Below are 18,789 nucleotides of genomic sequence, written 5' to 3'. Positions count from 1 at the left end.
GCTACTTTCTGGCTGGTATCCTCAAAGGAACTGCTGAGAACTGAAAACAGAAATCCTTCTAGAACTCTAATCATGAGTCTCTGATAAATTTCCAAGTTTTTTACCCATTCAAAAAAGTTTCACCTATACCACAGTATCTTGTCAAAAATTCTATCCTGAACATGGTATTCACTACTTCTTTGCTTTATAAATCTCATAAAGAAACAAACTCTATTAATTTCACTTTGATTGGAAGAATCTGATCCTTTGGCAGACTTTTTCTGTAAAAGTGGTATCTCCTAAGCCAATATCCCTAAGTTCCTTGTGTTGTTGCAGTGTCTTGCCACTACTTCTTTTAGCACAGCAAAGCCACAAAAAGTACATCAGAGTTGACTTCCAGCTCTCAGCTACTTCTCAGGCTGGGAGTCATTGAGAAACCTAAGGAGTGTTGACAAGAAATAGAACTCCTGAATAATATCCACTAAAGAATTCACTAATCTTTAGAGATATACCTTTAACAAAGCATTTATTTATTCACAATTAGCAGCACATCTAGCTTCACAAAACAAAATATCAATAATCTGTAACTCTTTAAAAGTGCTTTATGGTATTTCTTTTGTATATGTGCTGGTAAACAAAAGTAAGCTTTCTACTTTTTTCTGCATATACAATATTCTTTATAATGACGCACAAAGCACTTCGACTTGGTAATTTTTGTACTGCAAATTGACTAATCTAATTCCTTTAACTTTCAGCAAATTATATATGTATTTTTAGATTTGGAGTGCAAAAATCAAACAGTGAAGTCTAAATGCATGCTTTTTAAAGAAGTAGTTAAGCATTATTTGGTTTACTTAGATACTAAGCAACAGATTTCCTAATAGAATTAATTTAAACAGATGTTGGGGTAGATGGAGAGATCAGAGGAAGAGACTGGATGAGGACAATTGGATTGTTTGGTACTGTTTCATTTCAGACTGAGCCCTTTTGTAAGTTTTTGAAACAACCTGAGGAAAATTCTTGGTAAACACTTTTGTAGATCATGTTAAACAAGAAATTACTTAAGATTTTAAGTATGATGAAAGCTTCCTGCTTTGATGTTGTAAACTCATACTCAAGATCAGTTTATAAAACTGATTTATTTCTAACACACTCTTCATTTTTGCACACAAATTAGTTGAAGAGTATTTTAATTTAGGGGTGAGAGAAAGTCTTCTGCAGCAAGTATAACCCAGACATTTTCAGTCTCACAGGCACTCTCAGAGGAAAAAACAAGTCTACATTACAGGCATGACATCTGATAAAGCCTCAGACAAATATGGATAGACAAAATAGCCACTTTTCCTATCACTAGTTCCTTGTATTAATATTTGCAACCGAACATTAAGTAGCAATTCTTTTATTTATTCTTTATCATTATCATAGTAGAAGTAAATGAAACTGTCTAAGGACTGGGTAAATGAAACTCAAACTGCAGCCACCAATTTTCTAGCAAACTGTCTCTTCCAATGTTTTACACTTCTGCCCAGTTTAGCTGTTGTTTCGTTGTTGCATATTTGCCATTCTTCACAGTTAAAGAGAAAAGCAGATTCTAGTTGGAAAGAACTGCTCAGATGAAAGAGCAAAGGGAGAAAAGTTCGGTCAATTTGATAAAATTTGTGTTTCTATTTACTGTTTAAGAAAATTCTAGCAGTCAACTCAGTGTGCACATAAACCTCCCAAAATTCTGATGCACCAGTTGACTGGGATAAGCACAGATAGAGAAGCAGCCAACTAAAAATCTCCACAGCACTTAATCAAGCCAAGAAAGCTTTTCAGAACCAGAAGCTTCTACATACAGAACTAAATTACATAAGCACAGGAAAAGGAATTAAAAATTCATTGTGACATCTGAAAGTACATAATGTTAAATCACTTAAGTGCCCCTATTTATTCTGTCATATTATAAAAGTGTGAGAAGAGTTTTGCTTTCTTACCAAGAGCATTTATATGCTACTGAATAGCTCAGAGGCTGGTGTGTCTTAAAACATGTGTATGACAACTCCCAAAGGTAATTTGTGGTTGGCATATACACTGGCCACAAATACATTTTAGTTTTCAGTCTCTGATATTTTTTAGGAGCCTTTGAGAGAAGGAAGAACAAAACTGAAAAATATTATTTTAAAGGATGAGCTTAGTTGGATTTATGAAAAATAAAACAATTATCTGCTTATTTGTGATAGCAGGTAACTGGAATAAGGATGTAGGAAATTATTTTGTAGCTAAGAATGTTATGGTCATACCTTGAGGAATGAACAGTAATGGATTCACGCAGGTTTGGAAATCCCCCAGTCCTACAAACCACAGAATGGGTCATTTACAACAAGGACAGTTCTGAAAATTACAAATCTATTTAGTACATGAGACATGCATCTGGGTAGCTGGGTTAAATAAAGAGAAGTATTTGCCAAAAGACAAATATTCAATTCTAGTTTTGAAATTAAGTTTCTTATATACAACTGGATAACAGAAGTGCAAAATAACTGCTTTTATTATCCAGGTGCTGCTTAGTACATAAGTTGTCTTCTTAGTATGTGAGGCAGCGTGAATCTAAGTACAAGCTGTGTCAATTTGATTATAAAACAGGAGCTGGTGATAAGACCTGTCATTCATTCACTTTAGTGATCTAAGGGAATTTACAGCTGCCATTGTAGACATTTCCAATTAAGTATCCCAGGAAATTAAAAACTGATTGTGTCCACAAGGAGTAATGTCATGTTCTGGAGCTAGGATTATACTGAATTTTTCAATCTACTCAGTGTTGGAGGTACAGCAGTTACTTTCCTCCCCCTACCCAGTAAAACAAGTCCTGATGATTAACACAAAAATTTAAAAAAAACCAAAAAACCAAAAAACCCTCCATATAAAGGACAACTGAGTGACCTTTTGTGTTCACTGTCAGTAATTTTAAGTAGGGAAGGATGAGTTGATGAATTACTTGCTATCTTAACTACATAGAGATATGGCTCATTTCACAACCAACTTTAGACACAGAGCCTGAAATATTACAAGCACTAACTCAAACTGTAGGAGGTTGTCATCATAAGTCTGCTAAGTAAAGCTTTGACGAAGGACATAAAAAACTGGTGCAGAGTATTTTTATACTGATACCCTGTAAGCCTACACTACTTGGCAAATACCAAGTTTTCTTATTTTATAAAGACTCATCTAGAATGGAAGCCTCCTGAAAACCAAATCATTGCTAAGAAAACACCCTGGATTATATGTGGACAAAATTTTAAGAGAACTTCTCTATAAATCTCACTGATTGACAGAGTAATTCGTTAGATGTCAGTAACTCTGAATCACAGGAAGAACTGTTCTCACACTTGAAAATGCATTAAAAATATTCCACAAAATTTCAGATTACCATAATATCATGAAAGGGACAGGATAATAAATAAGATCTAAATAAAGATCTGGCTGTAATGCTATTGACAGGATGTGAATTTCAAGTATAACAAAATTTCTATTTTCCTACTTTGCTGGTAAGCCTGCCTTAGACTAGACTAGGTTTCAAACCTGTTATCTTTTGATAGGGAGAACACACAAGAGTGGGCTGGCAAGGAGAGAGAGCTATCCATGTTATTTCTGAGCAAGGCAAATGGAAATCAAACTGATAAACTGGCTAGGGGAAAATTATTTGTAAATTTTATTCTAATCTACGGTGACAGCTTCCAGGTACAAGAGTATAAACCAAGACTAAATGACATTTATTTTGGGAACTGCAGATGTCCAATTTCAAGGTCTCAGACTAGCTATCACATATATTTGCTTATGGACATGTACCAAAAAAGGCAGGGCATGGCAGCAGTGATAGCTGTGAAATTTGATACCCAGAAACTGCAGAAAATTTGTTTTGGTGTTCTTGGTGGAAGAAAGTAAGTTTGGTAAAAATATAAAGAAATTGGGCATATTCCTTAATTTACATGCTATTTTCCAATTATTTTTTTTCTTTTTTGCTATTATTACAGAACATTACTTGTTCTAGAAAAAAAAGCTTACAAAAAAAGTCTGAAAAGCATACAAGCTTCTCCATGTAATTTCTGCTGCTTGCAACATTTGAGTTGCAAGAAGTGAGGGAGCCATAACAAAATCTACAGAATGACACTGTGGGTATCTTTTTCCTCCATATGCTTATGCTCATACATATATATAGCAAGACTGCCTATAATTCAGACAATTTGAATTCTGGCCCATGAGTGCAACAGAGGTCCCTCTTAGCTGCTCCAGCTGTTAGTAGGCTTATATTTTAGAGAGGAAGATCAAAAGGTACTGGACATGAGTGTAATCACATCAGTCACTCCATTATGTGCAGGTGGTCAGGAGAACTTCACTAGTTATCATGCACTCTTCTAGCATAATCTGAGCTCAGGACAGAGACTCGCTAATTTATAATTCCCAAAACCAAAATACATTTTATATTCAGATGATGCAAGCTCAAATATGGTAAGAAATCCTTAGTAACTAGTAATTACCAAATTACTATTTTAGTAGTTCTGCCAAGAAATAGCCTTAGGACTACTTAGTTAAAAAGCAGTTATTATGGGAATGAAACAACAGAACACTAAGTATCTTCAAAGTTACTTGATAACATGCTGTAAAACTAGATACCCAGCACAGGTTGGTTATATGAAATAACTGAAAATGGGTTCACTGCTTAAGCTATTTTAAGACATGGAATAGGGTGCACACTAAAAAGAATTTTTCCTGGTTTACTGTGTTTATTTATTTACATATTATTATACTTATTGTGCTGGATTCTGATACCGAATTTGGAAAAAAAACCCTTATAAAAATTTGGAGAGAATGCTTTCACAGAAAACATGACAACAGCATTTCCTCTTGTGTTTTTAAAGGAGAGTACCTGTGCGTTGAGCTTAGGGCACTCCTGATTCTTCTGTCCTTGATTTTGTCCTACTGCAACAGCATAGGTGGCAAGCAGAGTCCAGAGATGCAGGGCTTGCATGCAGGCTGCCAACAAAAACCAACCAAATCCTTTTAAGAATTGGTCTGCTATATTATGTGGTCTTTCTATTCCTGCTGTACAAAATAAAAGCCAACATGCATGGTACATAGCGACATCACTGTGAAAATACCAAGACTTCAGAATAGTCTGATACATAGTTAAAAGGAGAGGAACATTTAAGCTGAGTTATTTAATGAAAACCACTAAGTATATTTATTCTTTTGATGCTGTTGCTCATTCTATGCTACCAATTTTTTAATTTAAAAATACAGTTTTTTAGGTTTTTTTCACAGTCATAATTAACAACTGTAAGTAAGCCCTCATGTTATAACCTTGGCTTAAAAACACAGGCAAGAAGACAGTCAATACTGCTGACAGAAGCTGCGCACACTTACCAGAGGGTTTTGCAGGAGCAGCTGCAGAAGCAAAAGAAAATTCCTCTTGCTTGAGACACACTAATATAGCAGCACAGGGTGCAGTTGAGGGCGTTTCCAAATACAGCCTGACTAATCCCCGTGCAAAACCCCAGGGTCCTGTGACGCACGTCAGCAATGCACAGCAGTTTGTTATGCTCAGCAGTACAGCCGACAGGCTTACAGATCATCAGCTGCTTCACCAACAACAAAACCTTTGACCTTCACTGAATGAACAGCTTTCATGCATGCAGCAGGCAAATTTGGGCTGCTCTAACAGAGGAAGGCAGTTGTTGTGCAAAGCAGAAGTTTACTACTTTGTTACTTTTTAGCCTCTTTACAAAATCTTTCCAAGTATTTTAGAATTTCCTGTTGCAGTGCCACAAATTTCTTAGAGCTTCATTGACATGGTTTCATTAATGTTTACTAAGTAGCACACATCTATTCATGTAGAAGGAGCAACTGAATTAATGAATCTTTGTTTTGGCTGTAATTATCTGTGTGATACTGAAACAGGAAATCAAGGAGCCTTGTTTGTCAGGATTTTTGAGAGACAAGGCAACTCTACATAGTTTTAGAAGTTTGTCATTAGGCATGCTGCCTGATCAAAGACCATAACTAGGTGACAGAAGATGGATTAAAAAGAAATGTTTTTTAGAGTGAGGGGATGAAAAAACTATTGTCTAATTGTATTTTACATTTTGAAGTTGTGTAAATGCCAGTGTCACGCAAAGGTAATTATTGCTTAGCAGCAGTGCAAGCAGTGCAAGCTTCTCTATTACTGCCCCATAACTCATGTTCAACCTCAGGTTTATGATCCCTGTTTCAGGATGGCAGGACTAACCACCAACATCAGACCAATTCATACATGGCCACTAATGTGACCAGTGTAATTGTCAGAGCTGAAGCAAGGGCAGGTTACAAGTGTAGCATGTACAAAACCTGTAATGCTATAAAAAATCCCCAACAACAGCAGGACTCTAGAAATTCATTAGTTATGAAAATTTCCTTTGAAGGACAGTGTGCTTTCCACACTAAAAAAAGAAAACCCAACAGACTTTCTGAATGATACAGTAGATCCATATGTTTTGTGTCTACATTCCAACAACAGGCTACTATGGAGTTTATCAGGATTCCTCAGTGTATCTGACCTACATGTGCACTTTCATTTTGTTTTCAGACGTGTTCTCTGTTTTGAGCCAACAAAACAACTGAAGTGAATACTTGAGCTAATACAAAACATGCAACTTTAATCAACACTTATCCAAGATCCCCTGAAATGTACGTGTTAAAGTCTGCTTTAACATGAAGCAGATTACTTTCCTAAAGCAGTGAAAGAGTTTGAAAGATATGTTCAAAATATAACATAATCCCTGCAAAGACTGTATACAGTAAATTGAACTTAGCTGGCATTGGTATTGCCAGGATTCATAGCTACCACTAAACTACTTGTTATAGCATTTGCATACTGTTGTAACAGGTAACATTCAGAGAATTTTACCCTTCATAGTATTTTAATATAGGCAGCATGCTTTTCATTAATATTTTTATAATAATGTTTGGGAAACATATGTATAGCGCAGTGTCTTGAATAAATACAAATTATTTGCACAATGAGCTTATGTCCCTGCTAGATTTCTAATGTTAAAAAAAATGTTACAAACAATGAAGTAAAATACAATTGCTAGACGAATCATGTAGTTCAGGTAAGACGTCACTTGATACATTCAGTTTGCAAAGAACCTGCCTTTGAGCTGTCAAAAATCTAAAGAAAGCTAGTTTCCCTTTCAGAAAGCTGGGGAAAGAAAAACAAGGTGGTTTTTAAAAAAAATATTTTATTAATTATTATAAAGATTAAAAAAAGTTACAGAAATTAAGTCCAACTCTAACAGACTGTTTTTGGTATACCAGACTAATTGGAAAGCAATTTAAATGAATTATTACAGTTTTAGTGAAAGCCCTAGAAAATGGCGTGAGCAAAATTTCTGTAAACATTAATACAGCCAACACCTAATTCTTAGAAAAACATCTACTCTATCTTTATCAACAGTGTACTTTCACTCTAATGAAAATGCCATACATGAAACTTCTCATCTACAAAACAAGACTGTCTTTGCAACTCTAAGAAATCTTTGTGTATAACACTTTAATTACCACAGCTCCTACTAACCACATTCTGTTACTGCTGATTTGAGTCTGTTGAGCATTTTGTTTACAGTGTTTAATGTGTGGTAAAAGAGGAGTTAAAATGAACACTGATTTTTTCATAGAGAGAGAAATAAACTACAGCAAGACATTTCTACTCTCGAAATCTGGAAGGTCATTTCAATATATTTTAAGAACCACAAACTGAAGAGGTGTAGTTATTTCAACAGATAGATTCTATTTTAACATTTTCTCTTTGGCTGAGGGCCATATCTTGACTACAGAATACGCAGAAAAAGAGAGAGAGGAAAAAAAGAACAACACTGAAAACACTAGATGATTTATAATTTATATAAGACTGTGAAAAGGTTCAACTTCATATGCTCATGTGTTAGGTGAACTTGGTTTGTAGGGGATGCTCTCGAATACGAAGCACTGCAAGTTTTAGTCTAAAGCAAAGAAAAGCTGGTTCTACCAGTCCTTCCACACCCGTGACCTAAGTTGCATCCATTTGTGGAAAGAATTAGCCGAGGTATATTGCCTAAGCAAGTAAGCTGAGCTTTTTCTTTAACTAATAAATGGAATACTTCAACTAAACTGACATAACTTTTTAAAGATTGAGAAAGAGGTCATAGCTTTTTAGAATATTTCCTACAACATTGATTGAATCCTGTGTAAGGTGACTGAATCTTTGGTGTAAACATTAGCTAGTGTCTTTTCATCGACTTACTAGCTTTTATTCTTATTTAGGGACCCTACTACAACTGAACAACTTTTGAATATATCCCCATATATTTAGTACATTCCTCGACTTTACTTGAGAAATACGTTGCTTTATTGTAGGGATCAATTTTAAACATTAAAGACCTGTACTTGTTGCCTAATTTTGCTTTTGTAATAAGTTTACTTAGTACATATTTTCCAAAGCAGCCTACTTGATACGACCTCATGAGACACGGAAAGGTACCTGAACCTTGGTACTCAAGTTCCAAGACCAGGAAGAAGAAAGGAAGCAATACAACCCTACTGTATTCAAACATGATTATTATTCATGCCCTAGTGAACTGAGTTAATGGTTCCAGGAATAGCTTTTTATATTTGTGACAATTACAAGGAAAGTAAGATCAATGGTCAGTTTGATGAAGCTGGGGTACATAAAGGTTTAGAAGGTTGCCTTGCAGGAATTTTGGATACCACTTATCTTTGCAGTACAGGTTTGGTGTAAAAACCCATGTCAGCCATATTTACAGTTGGTATGATGCAAAGAACTACAATTTGTATATGAAAGTGTGTGTCTGTCATAGAGATCACTTATAAGGAGTGTAAACAATTCCAAAAAGAAAGTGGCTGAACAGCACATGTTATGAAAAAGTGCTAAGAACATATTAAAGACTGAATTCAATCAATTGTGATGAATCCAGAGATGGCATATGCTAAGAAGGTGAGGCTCTTAACCTGAATGGTATCACAAACCATACTCAACAACTTTTTTAATAGAGATTTTCTTGATCTGATCAGAGATCCAGCTTTCTTTACAGTTCATGGGAAAACTGGTGATCATCTAATAGTCTGATCATTTATGGCTATACTGAACACAAAGCTTAATGTCAACACACACACACGAAAACAACTCCTTAAGCATTTCTTCTGTTTAATACATTTCTCTGATGAGAGAATAAAAGATATTGCAGCATCATTGTCCCTTACTCAGCTTCTTCTTGTGCTTACAAAATCATTCTAAAAGAAGAGATTTCTGTTGGTGATAGATCAACAGACATTTTGGATCTTACAAGCAAATGAAGAACTAATAATAACGAGGGTCTACATTTCCAGTATTTCATGTGATCCTCTCAATTACCAGTTTGGGCAAGAATTTAGTCTGAGAGACTAAATTCATATATAAACATATAGAACAGTTCTGGGGTGAATGAATACAGCTCAGGATAGGCATTTTTTTCTCTGATGGTATATTAGGGGAATCACCTAATCTTTGTGCTTAACTGCCATTCCCTCACTGTGGAGAGATTTAACCTCTGTAACTGGCAGGCTAAAAGAAAAGGTATGTATTATTTAGTTATCAGTGAGTATCTAGAAACAATGAAGAGATCTACAGACATTTCTAATGAGTATCTTGAAAATACCAAAACTACCTAGCCAAATTTAAACTGATGGGTTTTTTAATCTTCATTGCTTCTCTCCTGCTCTTGTGAAAAAAAAAAAAGAATATAAAAATATTCTAAATGTAAGCAAGTTCAGATCAATACAATTTATCACATTACACTTAAATTTTAAAAATAGCTTCTAAAGCACCAGGATTGAAAGAAGAACTCAAGGTTGTAACACCCTTTCATTGCTCAGCAGGAGAAAATGGAGGCTTTTTTCTTGGCCTTCATACATACATTTCACTATTCTTACCAGAGTTTTCTGGATACAATCTTTATAAATCCATTACAAACTTGGAGCTTAAATACCAAAACCACTTCTGATTTCTCTACCCTACATGGAATCAATTAGAACTGGAAAAGGCTCTGGTTTTAACTCCATCCTTCCTTTTTCTTGCCAGTTCTTCTTCTGAGAACACAGATACAGAAAATTCATTTTTGAAATATAAGATTTTTTGATTTGAGTGGTACTCTCATTTTCCTTTAATACTGCTATGGAGTATGTTGGAGTCTGCCTGTCTGAAAGATCCATTTTCCTACATTATAGAGAATCTAATGCTTTCTTAAAGAATGCTTATAGGTGAGGCTGCTAGTACAAATAATCCTTCTTCAAAATATCTAGGCAAACAGCATAGAATTCTAATAACTGGCAGTATGTAAATATACTGTGGTACATTTACAAATGATTAATTCTTAATTAGCTATCAGGTATGCAAAAGCTCACCTTGCATAATAAGGTCATTTTCATGAGCCATACTATTTTCTCCCCAAACTGTACATTCACATGTATACCTTCTATAATTAAATATCCTGTATATATCTACACGGACATGCATTGAAAGAACTTAAACAAATGCCTGTTTCCCTAGAAGCTTCCTATGTAACACTATCTAGAATGGAATTTGCATTAAGGCCAAGGCTTGGACTGAAGCAGTTGCTGCTGATTTTCTTCTTCTCTTATCTGATTCTAAGAAGAAAAAAAAATCAGCTTAGATTTTTTTTTCACTAAGCCTAAGAATGCTGTATCTAGATCAAATAAACTCTGACCCTTGAATAGTGGAGTTGTGGGACTCAGTTTGAAAGCAAAGTCAGCAGGACAAAGTTTAATCTACAATACATTACCAGACACTACATGGAAGAATTGAGTGCTAATATAATATTCTAATTAAATTACATATTGAGACTAATGAAGTTTTTAACTGTTAGGTTCTCTTTGACTACAAACTCTTTTTAAAAGTTATTGAAAAAAATTCCATTAAATCGAAAGATGAAATACAACTACCACACATTCCTTTTAAAGGTAACAGGCAGAAGCATCATGACTTGAGGCATGAAGGATTGCTTTAACTCCACATTTCATTGCTTTATGGGTGTTTCTCACTGCTGAATCCATTCAAAGATGCACTTGGATGCCATATTTCTTGTATCTCTGTGTACTTGCTTTCTGGAAGTGTTCAAAACCACTACCATTCTTTGCACTCTACTACTGCTAAAGTACCAATAGTGCTACTGCTCTGTACTAATTCCTACCCTTCAGTTTCACATACAATTTTTCCATGGAATTGTGCAGACCAAACTAAGGCTTACCCATCAGTGATACTCACTGCAAAGGCAAATGCAGCTGATAATAGTAAGTGCTGCAATAACAGCAGCTGAGTGAAAAAATCATATTTTTGGTCTGATAACTAGTAAGTTTCTGACAAAGAGGGAAAGATTTAAGGGAACAAGATTAATGGAACATTTCAGTGATATTCATGCAGATTAAGGTGGAACAAAACAACTCCTAGGTAAAAAAAAACTAAACCACAAATAAACTTGGATTATTTCAGTGATCCAATCTGAAGAGAAGACAAACAAATCTTTATAAAGGAGTGCAGGAAGGAAATTACAGTTAATGAGTGGGAAACAAGTAAGAACAAGCACATTTGAACAGGAATTTTCTTGGTGGCAAACCCATCTCAGGAAGTCTGGAAGTCTGTTTTCAGACATTTAATTGTCCAAGTCTGGGCTTTACCCCAGCCCTTTCAAAATGAAATAAAGAAAATAAATTATTTTAAAAAATATTGAGATGTATGGAAGTAGGATGAAATAAAATGAAATAAAGAAAATAAATTATTTTAAAAAATATTGAGATGTATGGAAGAGAGGGGGCCACATTTCCTTCCAGCAACAGGTATTGTTGCTATAACTTAGAGAAATTGTTGTTTAAAATTATTTTTGTAATTATCTTCTGAGGTAAGTCAGTGCAATTCTTGATTATTTCGAGGTATTAGTGAATGAAAATATTATAGTTACTTTTAGTATTTAAACATGGTGTCTTCTTTGACCTGTGTGCTGCAATCTTAAACATATGTCCACTTGCACTGAAAAATGCCTTCTCTTTTTTTTGGCATTTATATAAAGCACTCTTGATGATTAGGCAAATTAAAAAAATTCTGTGGGCTTTTAATGGACACTGATTTTTTTTTTCTTCAACAATCAGAAGCTCCCCACAAATAACTTAAGAAAAAGTTGACTAACAAAACAGCCACAGATTCCATTTTAATGGCACATTGCGAGTCAGGTTGCTGCATGATAGCCGCTGAACTAAAATGTTGCCTTCTGCAGTCATAAGTTCTGTGATGTTTTACAGCAGCTGATCCCTGGTGATTGATGCCTTTTGGATTGGAGAAAGAGAGTGACATCCAGCAACTGGTCAAGATGAGAGCAGTATGAAGACTGCCCAGGAAGAAGCCGTCGCTGCAGATAAGTGCTGCTAGTCAGACTTCACGCCCTAGCTTTCATTTTACACATCCTCCATGACAATATAAACGGCTCTCATGCCCAGTTTTATCTGGCCTTCTATCCCTGCGCAGTGGTTAGGAAAGGAAGCCAGGAAGAATAGCTGTGAGGTGTTCCTGCCTCTCAGCTGTGCTTAGCCCGATTTCGGCGCTGAGCACTTGCCAGGCAGCAGAGGCTGGCTGCTGCTGTGGGCCCGGGGCAGCAGGAGCAGCGCCGCCGCACGCGTCCGACCGCGAGAAGCCATCGCTGTGGGCCAGCATTCCCTGGAGGGACAGGCTCTTTGCGAAGGGCGGCCATCGCCTCAGACACGGCCAGCGCCACCTGCTGTCCGAGCCGCCTGCCGCAGCTCAGCCAGCCCGACCTTCACCGCGAAAACCAATCTCCGACAAACGCAGCAAAACACGGCACTGAAAGCTAACAGGCTGCTGCTCTTCTAGCGTTGTCCTTGAGCTCTCTCCAGTAATAACCCTTGGAGGAGGTGAAGAGTACACGGTAGTTCACCTGCACAAAATCCACTTGTGTATGCACACATGGAGGGAAGAGTGGTGGCTGATGGCGTGAACGAGCCAACACAGAAAAGAATATGTATTTTGCATGCATGATGTAATTCATACTAGCGAAAATAAAAGGTAAAAGGCAGCTGTGGTGTTTTGTTTTTTTCTTTTCTTTTTTTCTTTTTTTTTTTTAAAGCAAGAACTTCAAAAGTTCAGGCACTTTGCAAGTTTCCAGTCCAGACTTTCATAAATTGTGATGTTTTTACATTTACAGGTACATTGCTATTGAATTCACTGCTAGTATTCTCCGACTCATAAATGCATGGATCCATACCCTGGGTCTCTAGAATTCTTACATTAATCGGTTTAGATACTTTCTATAAAAGCTGATAGTTCTTGTTAACTCAATACTGAATTGGAATGATATGCAACTTTAATTCATAATATGAACAGATTTGCAATGATATGTGTATTCAGGCTAAAAACTAAAAAATCCCTTATTACTGTTTATATTGTTTGACAGTTACAGGTAAACATGTTTAAGACTTGCAGTATTTGCTATTGGTTATAAGCTGTAAAAAGAGTTTAATAGAACAGCTGCCATTATAGCTCAACTGGCAAAAATTAATTATCACAAACAAGAGAAAAATCACTTAAAAATACAACTTAACACATAGCAAGCATTTATAAAACGGTAAATATATTTCAGAGCAGAATGAGTAACTGAAAGATTGCTTTTCTGTCTTGGAGAAAGACTTTATATGAAAGATACAAGAAAGCTGCAAACAAGCTCTTCTGAGCCTATACCTACAATCCATTTTGTATCCTGACATATCTACACTGGCTACTTGGAACTCAAGATTTCATGTACAGGTCATCAGTATGTTTTTGATAATTATTATAATTTGCATAAATGCAAAGAAACTAATGCAGAATTATAGATTTAATTAATCTTCCTATACCCATCCCTTGTAAGAATGTAGGTTTCAAGACCTACTGAATTAAAAAAAAAAACAAATAAAACCCAATGCAGGCAGGAGCAATTTCAGAAAATTAAAACCCACTTCTGAAACAGATAGCTGCATTGTAGGATCAGCTTACTATACTAAATGAAGTAAAATATTAGTATGTACATAATTTTGGCAGTGAAAGGAGCAAACAATTGAATTCAGTCAATTTTTATTCTCCTGGGATACAAACTTCCTAAATTGCTAACTGAATTATTTTACAGTGAGAATGTAACCTATTACTAATATCCAGGTTGTATCAACATGCATAATAGGGTTTTTCCTGCCCTGTGAAAACTTGCTTTTCAAGCCACATGTTAGGTGACTTATATGATGCACAGTGGCTTACATTAGGCAGCCTGGTATCATGCATTATCTAGGTGCCATATATTATGATTATCTCTGCAAACAGCATGTGGGCAAAACAACCTTGTTTTAGTAATTGGTGTCTACCACTGCCAGTTGATTTGCCTATTGAGGAGTACAGTCTAAACAAAACCCAAGGTTTACAGAAATATTTATACAGCATCTCCAGTACTCATGTCAAATTTAACTTGGTTTTAAAATGTTAGCGATAATCTAAAAATTATTCTAATACTGTAGTAATGTAAGGGCTCTCAGTCACAGGTCAATAGGTATTAGCAGTGGTATTAGGTCTCAGGAGTTCTTTTACTTTTCACCACTTAGGTTCATACATCACAGTACCATTCTTTTTAAACAATATTATTTCCAAATGGATCATATCACTGCATGGCTCTTGAGCGCATACACAGTGACAGTGTCCTGCAAAGGCATCATTAGAGGGACTAAAAGTCCATTCCCCTTTTAGTGATTCCAGTTTACTCAGACCCAAACCCTTCTTTAGCTCTGTATAGGCATAAGCACATATGAAGGAGTTGCAAATACCAACCACTTGGATTCCTGAATATGTATGCTACATATTACATACTCCTCTGCTTTTTACTCTACTGGGAGGTCAACCTGCCAGAGCAACGTCACAGTTACTATAACAACTAGTACGAGCAACAAGACAGGAATAAAGAAGTGGTGTGTGATTGCTGCCAGTTGTATCTTCATCTGTGGCACAAATGCTCTTATGCCCTATGAAACAAGAAAACAATCTCACCAGAGACTGCCAGGTAAAAGAAAATGATAATAATAAAAAAAATACACTCCCCTCAACCCCTCTAACAGTTATACTCAAAGAATATGTTCCTTTATTTCTTAGGCAAACAGATAAATAGCAGTTACCTTGCTTCTTATTAATTTCCTTATTTCCCTCCAGGTGAACTCTAATACTGCAAAAATCCATGCATTTATTTCCTTCTTTAACACAATAAAAAGTGCACTGTCCTGAGACAGTTGAGTGGCTGAAATGTTTCCAGTAAACTGAGAAATTGCTTTGAAGTTGATTTTAATTTGTTGTTGCTGAACTTTGATACAAAGTCTCTTTTTCATGTAATTACACCTCTCACTTAAGGGGCAGATTGGAGAAATAGACAAATGTAACTACACATTTTCCCAGTTTTGTGGAAAACAAACCTGAAAGAGAAGTCTCAGTTTAAGGTACTCTCCCATTCTATTTTCAACAAGCTCTATTATGTTTCCTATTAAAAAACAAACAAACAAAAAAAAACCCCAAACCCAATAAAAAGCTCCAAAACCAAAGAGTGAGGAACAAGCTGCTGAAAAAAAACCCCAAGATCTTAACAACTGTATTTATGAGACAGACAACAACACAATCAAAAGCTCCAAAACCAAAGAGTGAGGAACGAGCTGCTGAAAAAAACCCCAAGATTTTAACAACTGTATTTATGAAACAGACAACAAAAAATACTGTTACTCCTCTGAGAAGTTTTTTCTTATGTTAACTCCATATTTTAATTAATTTGGGCTACTGCTTACAGGTGAATGCTTTTGAAAGATTTAGGCAATGTTTTTCGCTCTAGTTTGTGAACACCTGTTTTCTGCTGAGCTTATCAAAAGCTCAGCAAAAAGTAATCAAAAATTGAAGTCTACTGGCAATACAACTATTTGCTGTATAGGAATACACACCTTAATTGCAAACTTGTCTGTGGCTTGAAAAATCCAAAAGACTGAACATTACTATGAGGTTTCATCTTTTTCTAAAATAACATTTTAGAAACATTGAAACATTTTAGAAAAAGTTACTGTGAAAATCAAATTAATTGTTAACCATCTTTTTAAATTACAGTGAGCAACCTTGTGGCTAACTTTTGCTTTCACCTGATTGTGTAAACACTTGTACAGTTTCAAAGAATTGGCAAGGTGGCTGTGCAAAGTAATAGAAGGCTTGGAGAGATGGTTGTTTCTTCCCACACAGAGTGAAACTTCATGTGGGCATTACTATTAATGCCTCTGTTACTTCAGAAGTGGAGCTGAAGTAACTCTGTCTACATTCATGAGTGCCTAAGGGAAACTCCCTGTTTGCAAACTACACACTGTGGATGAAGACACAATAGTAACATTTTAATTATTAATTTTAAGCCTTTTTTTATCAAATAAGATGAAGCAATTTTAAGGTGTCTCCATTAAGCTTAAATTTCTCTAGCAGGCTAATTGGTATGCTTAAGGAATTCACCCACTGAAATGTGAACCAGATATTTAAGAATTACTTGATTTTATTATTCGACAAGGAAAGAGGGTTACCCTTTTCCACAATGCTGGAGAATCCTTTCCACTTTTCTTCACCATAAACATTCTTGGCATCATAATCCTTCATATTAACTTGTCTTATAGATATTCTATTTCATTTGTAAAAGTTCCTGTCTTTTTAGCATTTAAAGCTGTATTTTTTTTTAAACTTACATAGGGTTTTATATTCATCTAGATTATTTTGACTAAGGAAAAAAAATTGCTGTAGTTAATTATAATGAAATAATATTTCATTCACATAACTAAGGTGTAAATAGGCCTGCTCCCTACTGCTTTTGATAAAAGTTATACATCAAGGTAATTCTGAGTCTAATGTAGATATAAAACTACAGTGTAATGTTCCCCAAAGAAAATTTGAACCAAAAAAATCTGCTGAAAATACAAGAATGAGCCCATAACTTTAATCTGACACAGAAGACCAGCCTGGTATTGGAAGAAAATACATTTCAATAAGGCAGTAGTGTAATTTAGGGTGGTGGTAAGGAACAATAAGTTACAGACTGGAAAAAAACATCACTCCACAGCTCAAAGAAAGGTCTCTCTTGTCATAAAATAAAACTGATACAGTGTTTTGTAAATGACAAACATTGAATCAAATCTGCATTGGTGGATGAAAGAAAGTTCTTCAGAATGCAGCATATTCAAATAAACCGCATGTACACATTCTTGCCCATACCTGACAAACTCAACGCATTGGTATGAAGTTTACATAACTATTTCACTTACTTCAAGGAAATTGCACAGCCTGAATACAAGTGTCCACGGAAAATACTACATAAGAAAGAAGACCTGCATCTTTAGAACTAAGGATGTTTGCTAGCTAAAGTGGCAATCCAAACTTTCTGCTCTCCCACAAGCCATTGGAACTGTGCTTGGAGAAAGTTAAAAACAAGTCATTCCCGTCCAAATTGTCAGATGACATGACTGATGACTAGAAACAGTAACTTTTTTCAACAGTAAGTAATGCCTCTACAATTAGCAAAAACTCAAGTTAATATTCTTCTCTGGACCCACGTTATCACAAACTGCCCTGCATGAATTCCACTGGCAGGCATGGCAATGCGTGGCCAAGTAAGTACTTGGGCAGCTCGCAATTTACCTACAGAATCCTAGCTCTTACTAAAATCTGTTTCCATGTGTGATGATAAAAATTCATCAGAGCTTTCAGTAAAATTCAGCAGGGGACACCACAAAATACCCATGAGCTAACATCAAGTGCCTTGATGAGTTTAGTTCAGCTCTTTGGAACAGCAGTGTCCAAATCACGAAATTTGAAGAACTTCCACATAATCAGCACATTGTCCAAACTACGATCTTTTATGACCCGGTTATTTATAAGCATATATATAAACAATTTCCTAAACAACAAGTTTAACAAGGGCAGCTAGAGAGAGCGAGCTCCATCTTCCTTTTATAGTAAGCGTGAACAGACTGTGCTTCCCAGTTTCAACAGATGGTCGAACACGTGTGGGTGCGTGTCCATTTTTCTTTTAAACTAATTGCGAGCAGGCTTGTAAATTACCACCACGACCCACGGGTACCTATGTATCCTCCAGGTACCGATGGGCCGGGCCGGGCAGGGCGGCGCTGACCCTTTCTTTCCACACGCACCTTTTCCGTGCCAGTGGGTCACGCTGGGGTGGAAGGAACAGCTGCTCCTGCCTCCAGCGCCCGTCCTTACAGAATTCCCACACTGAGCTCAAGGTCCCCCCTCTGCCCCTCCAGATATCCCCTCGGAATATCCGCCTGGCGCCGTGGGAGAGGAAGGACAAGGAGAAGGGCGTGCGTCCGGGGCCCGAGGGACTCTCGGCCTCTTACCACGTACCATCTCGATGATCTTGGTCTTCTTACCCGTCTTCTTCTTCATGGTGAAGATGTACTGCGCCAGCACCACCCCGCCCACCAGCGCGCACACGCTGGCGCTCGCCACCGCTCCCATCTTGGCCACGGCGGTCCTGTCCATGATAGTAGTTCCCGGGGCGCCGGGAGCCGCTGCGGGGAAGCGCGGCTGCGCCCTTCGGTGTGGGCGAAGGAGCGGGATCGCGGCGGGTCCCCCCTGAGCGACCGCCGGGTCGGCAACGAAACCGCCGCACGCGCCCCGCCGTCCCGGCCCCTCGCCGGCCG

General features: G+C 36.7%; 1 protein-coding gene and 1 long non-coding RNA gene across 7 annotated transcripts in view; one reads left to right on the top strand and one right to left on the bottom strand.

Annotated features, from left to right (window-relative positions):
* The window catches only part of LOC120504969, a 24,334-nt gene extending 11,207 nt beyond the window's left edge, over nt 1-13,127 (top strand). Inside the window, exon 2 of the long non-coding RNA XR_005628150.1 lies at nt 12,340-13,127. This is a non-coding gene — a long non-coding RNA (uncharacterized LOC120504969). The remainder of the gene's footprint in view (nt 1-12,339) is intronic.
* Nucleotides 1-18,789, bottom strand: part of NT5C3A (5'-nucleotidase, cytosolic IIIA) — a 26,649-nt gene extending 7,860 nt beyond the window's left edge. Inside the window, exons 1-3 of one of the 6 annotated variants that reach the window (XM_039714965.1) lie at nt 5,383-5,418; nt 4,886-4,992; nt 2,262-2,312 (exon numbers count right to left, since the gene is read on the bottom strand). Coding sequence is in view for 3 of the 6 variants with exons in the window: in XM_039714962.1 (XP_039570896.1) it covers nt 18,491-18,628 (138 nt within the window). In the remaining 3 variants the exon portion in view is untranslated. Of the gene's footprint in view, nt 1-2,261; nt 2,313-4,885; nt 4,993-5,382; nt 5,503-18,490 lie in introns of those variants that run through there. The other 5 variants (XM_039714964.1, XM_039714963.1, XM_039714966.1 and 2 more) reach the window with 5 other exon arrangements.

This window comes from Passer montanus, unplaced genomic scaffold (assembly GCF_014805655.1).
Source record: "Passer montanus isolate IOZ18808 unplaced genomic scaffold, ASM1480565v1 scaffold32, whole genome shotgun sequence".
NCBI classification, from domain to species: domain Eukaryota; kingdom Metazoa; phylum Chordata; class Aves; order Passeriformes; family Passeridae; genus Passer; species Passer montanus.
This window is presented reverse-complemented; position numbering and strand designations above follow the sequence as displayed.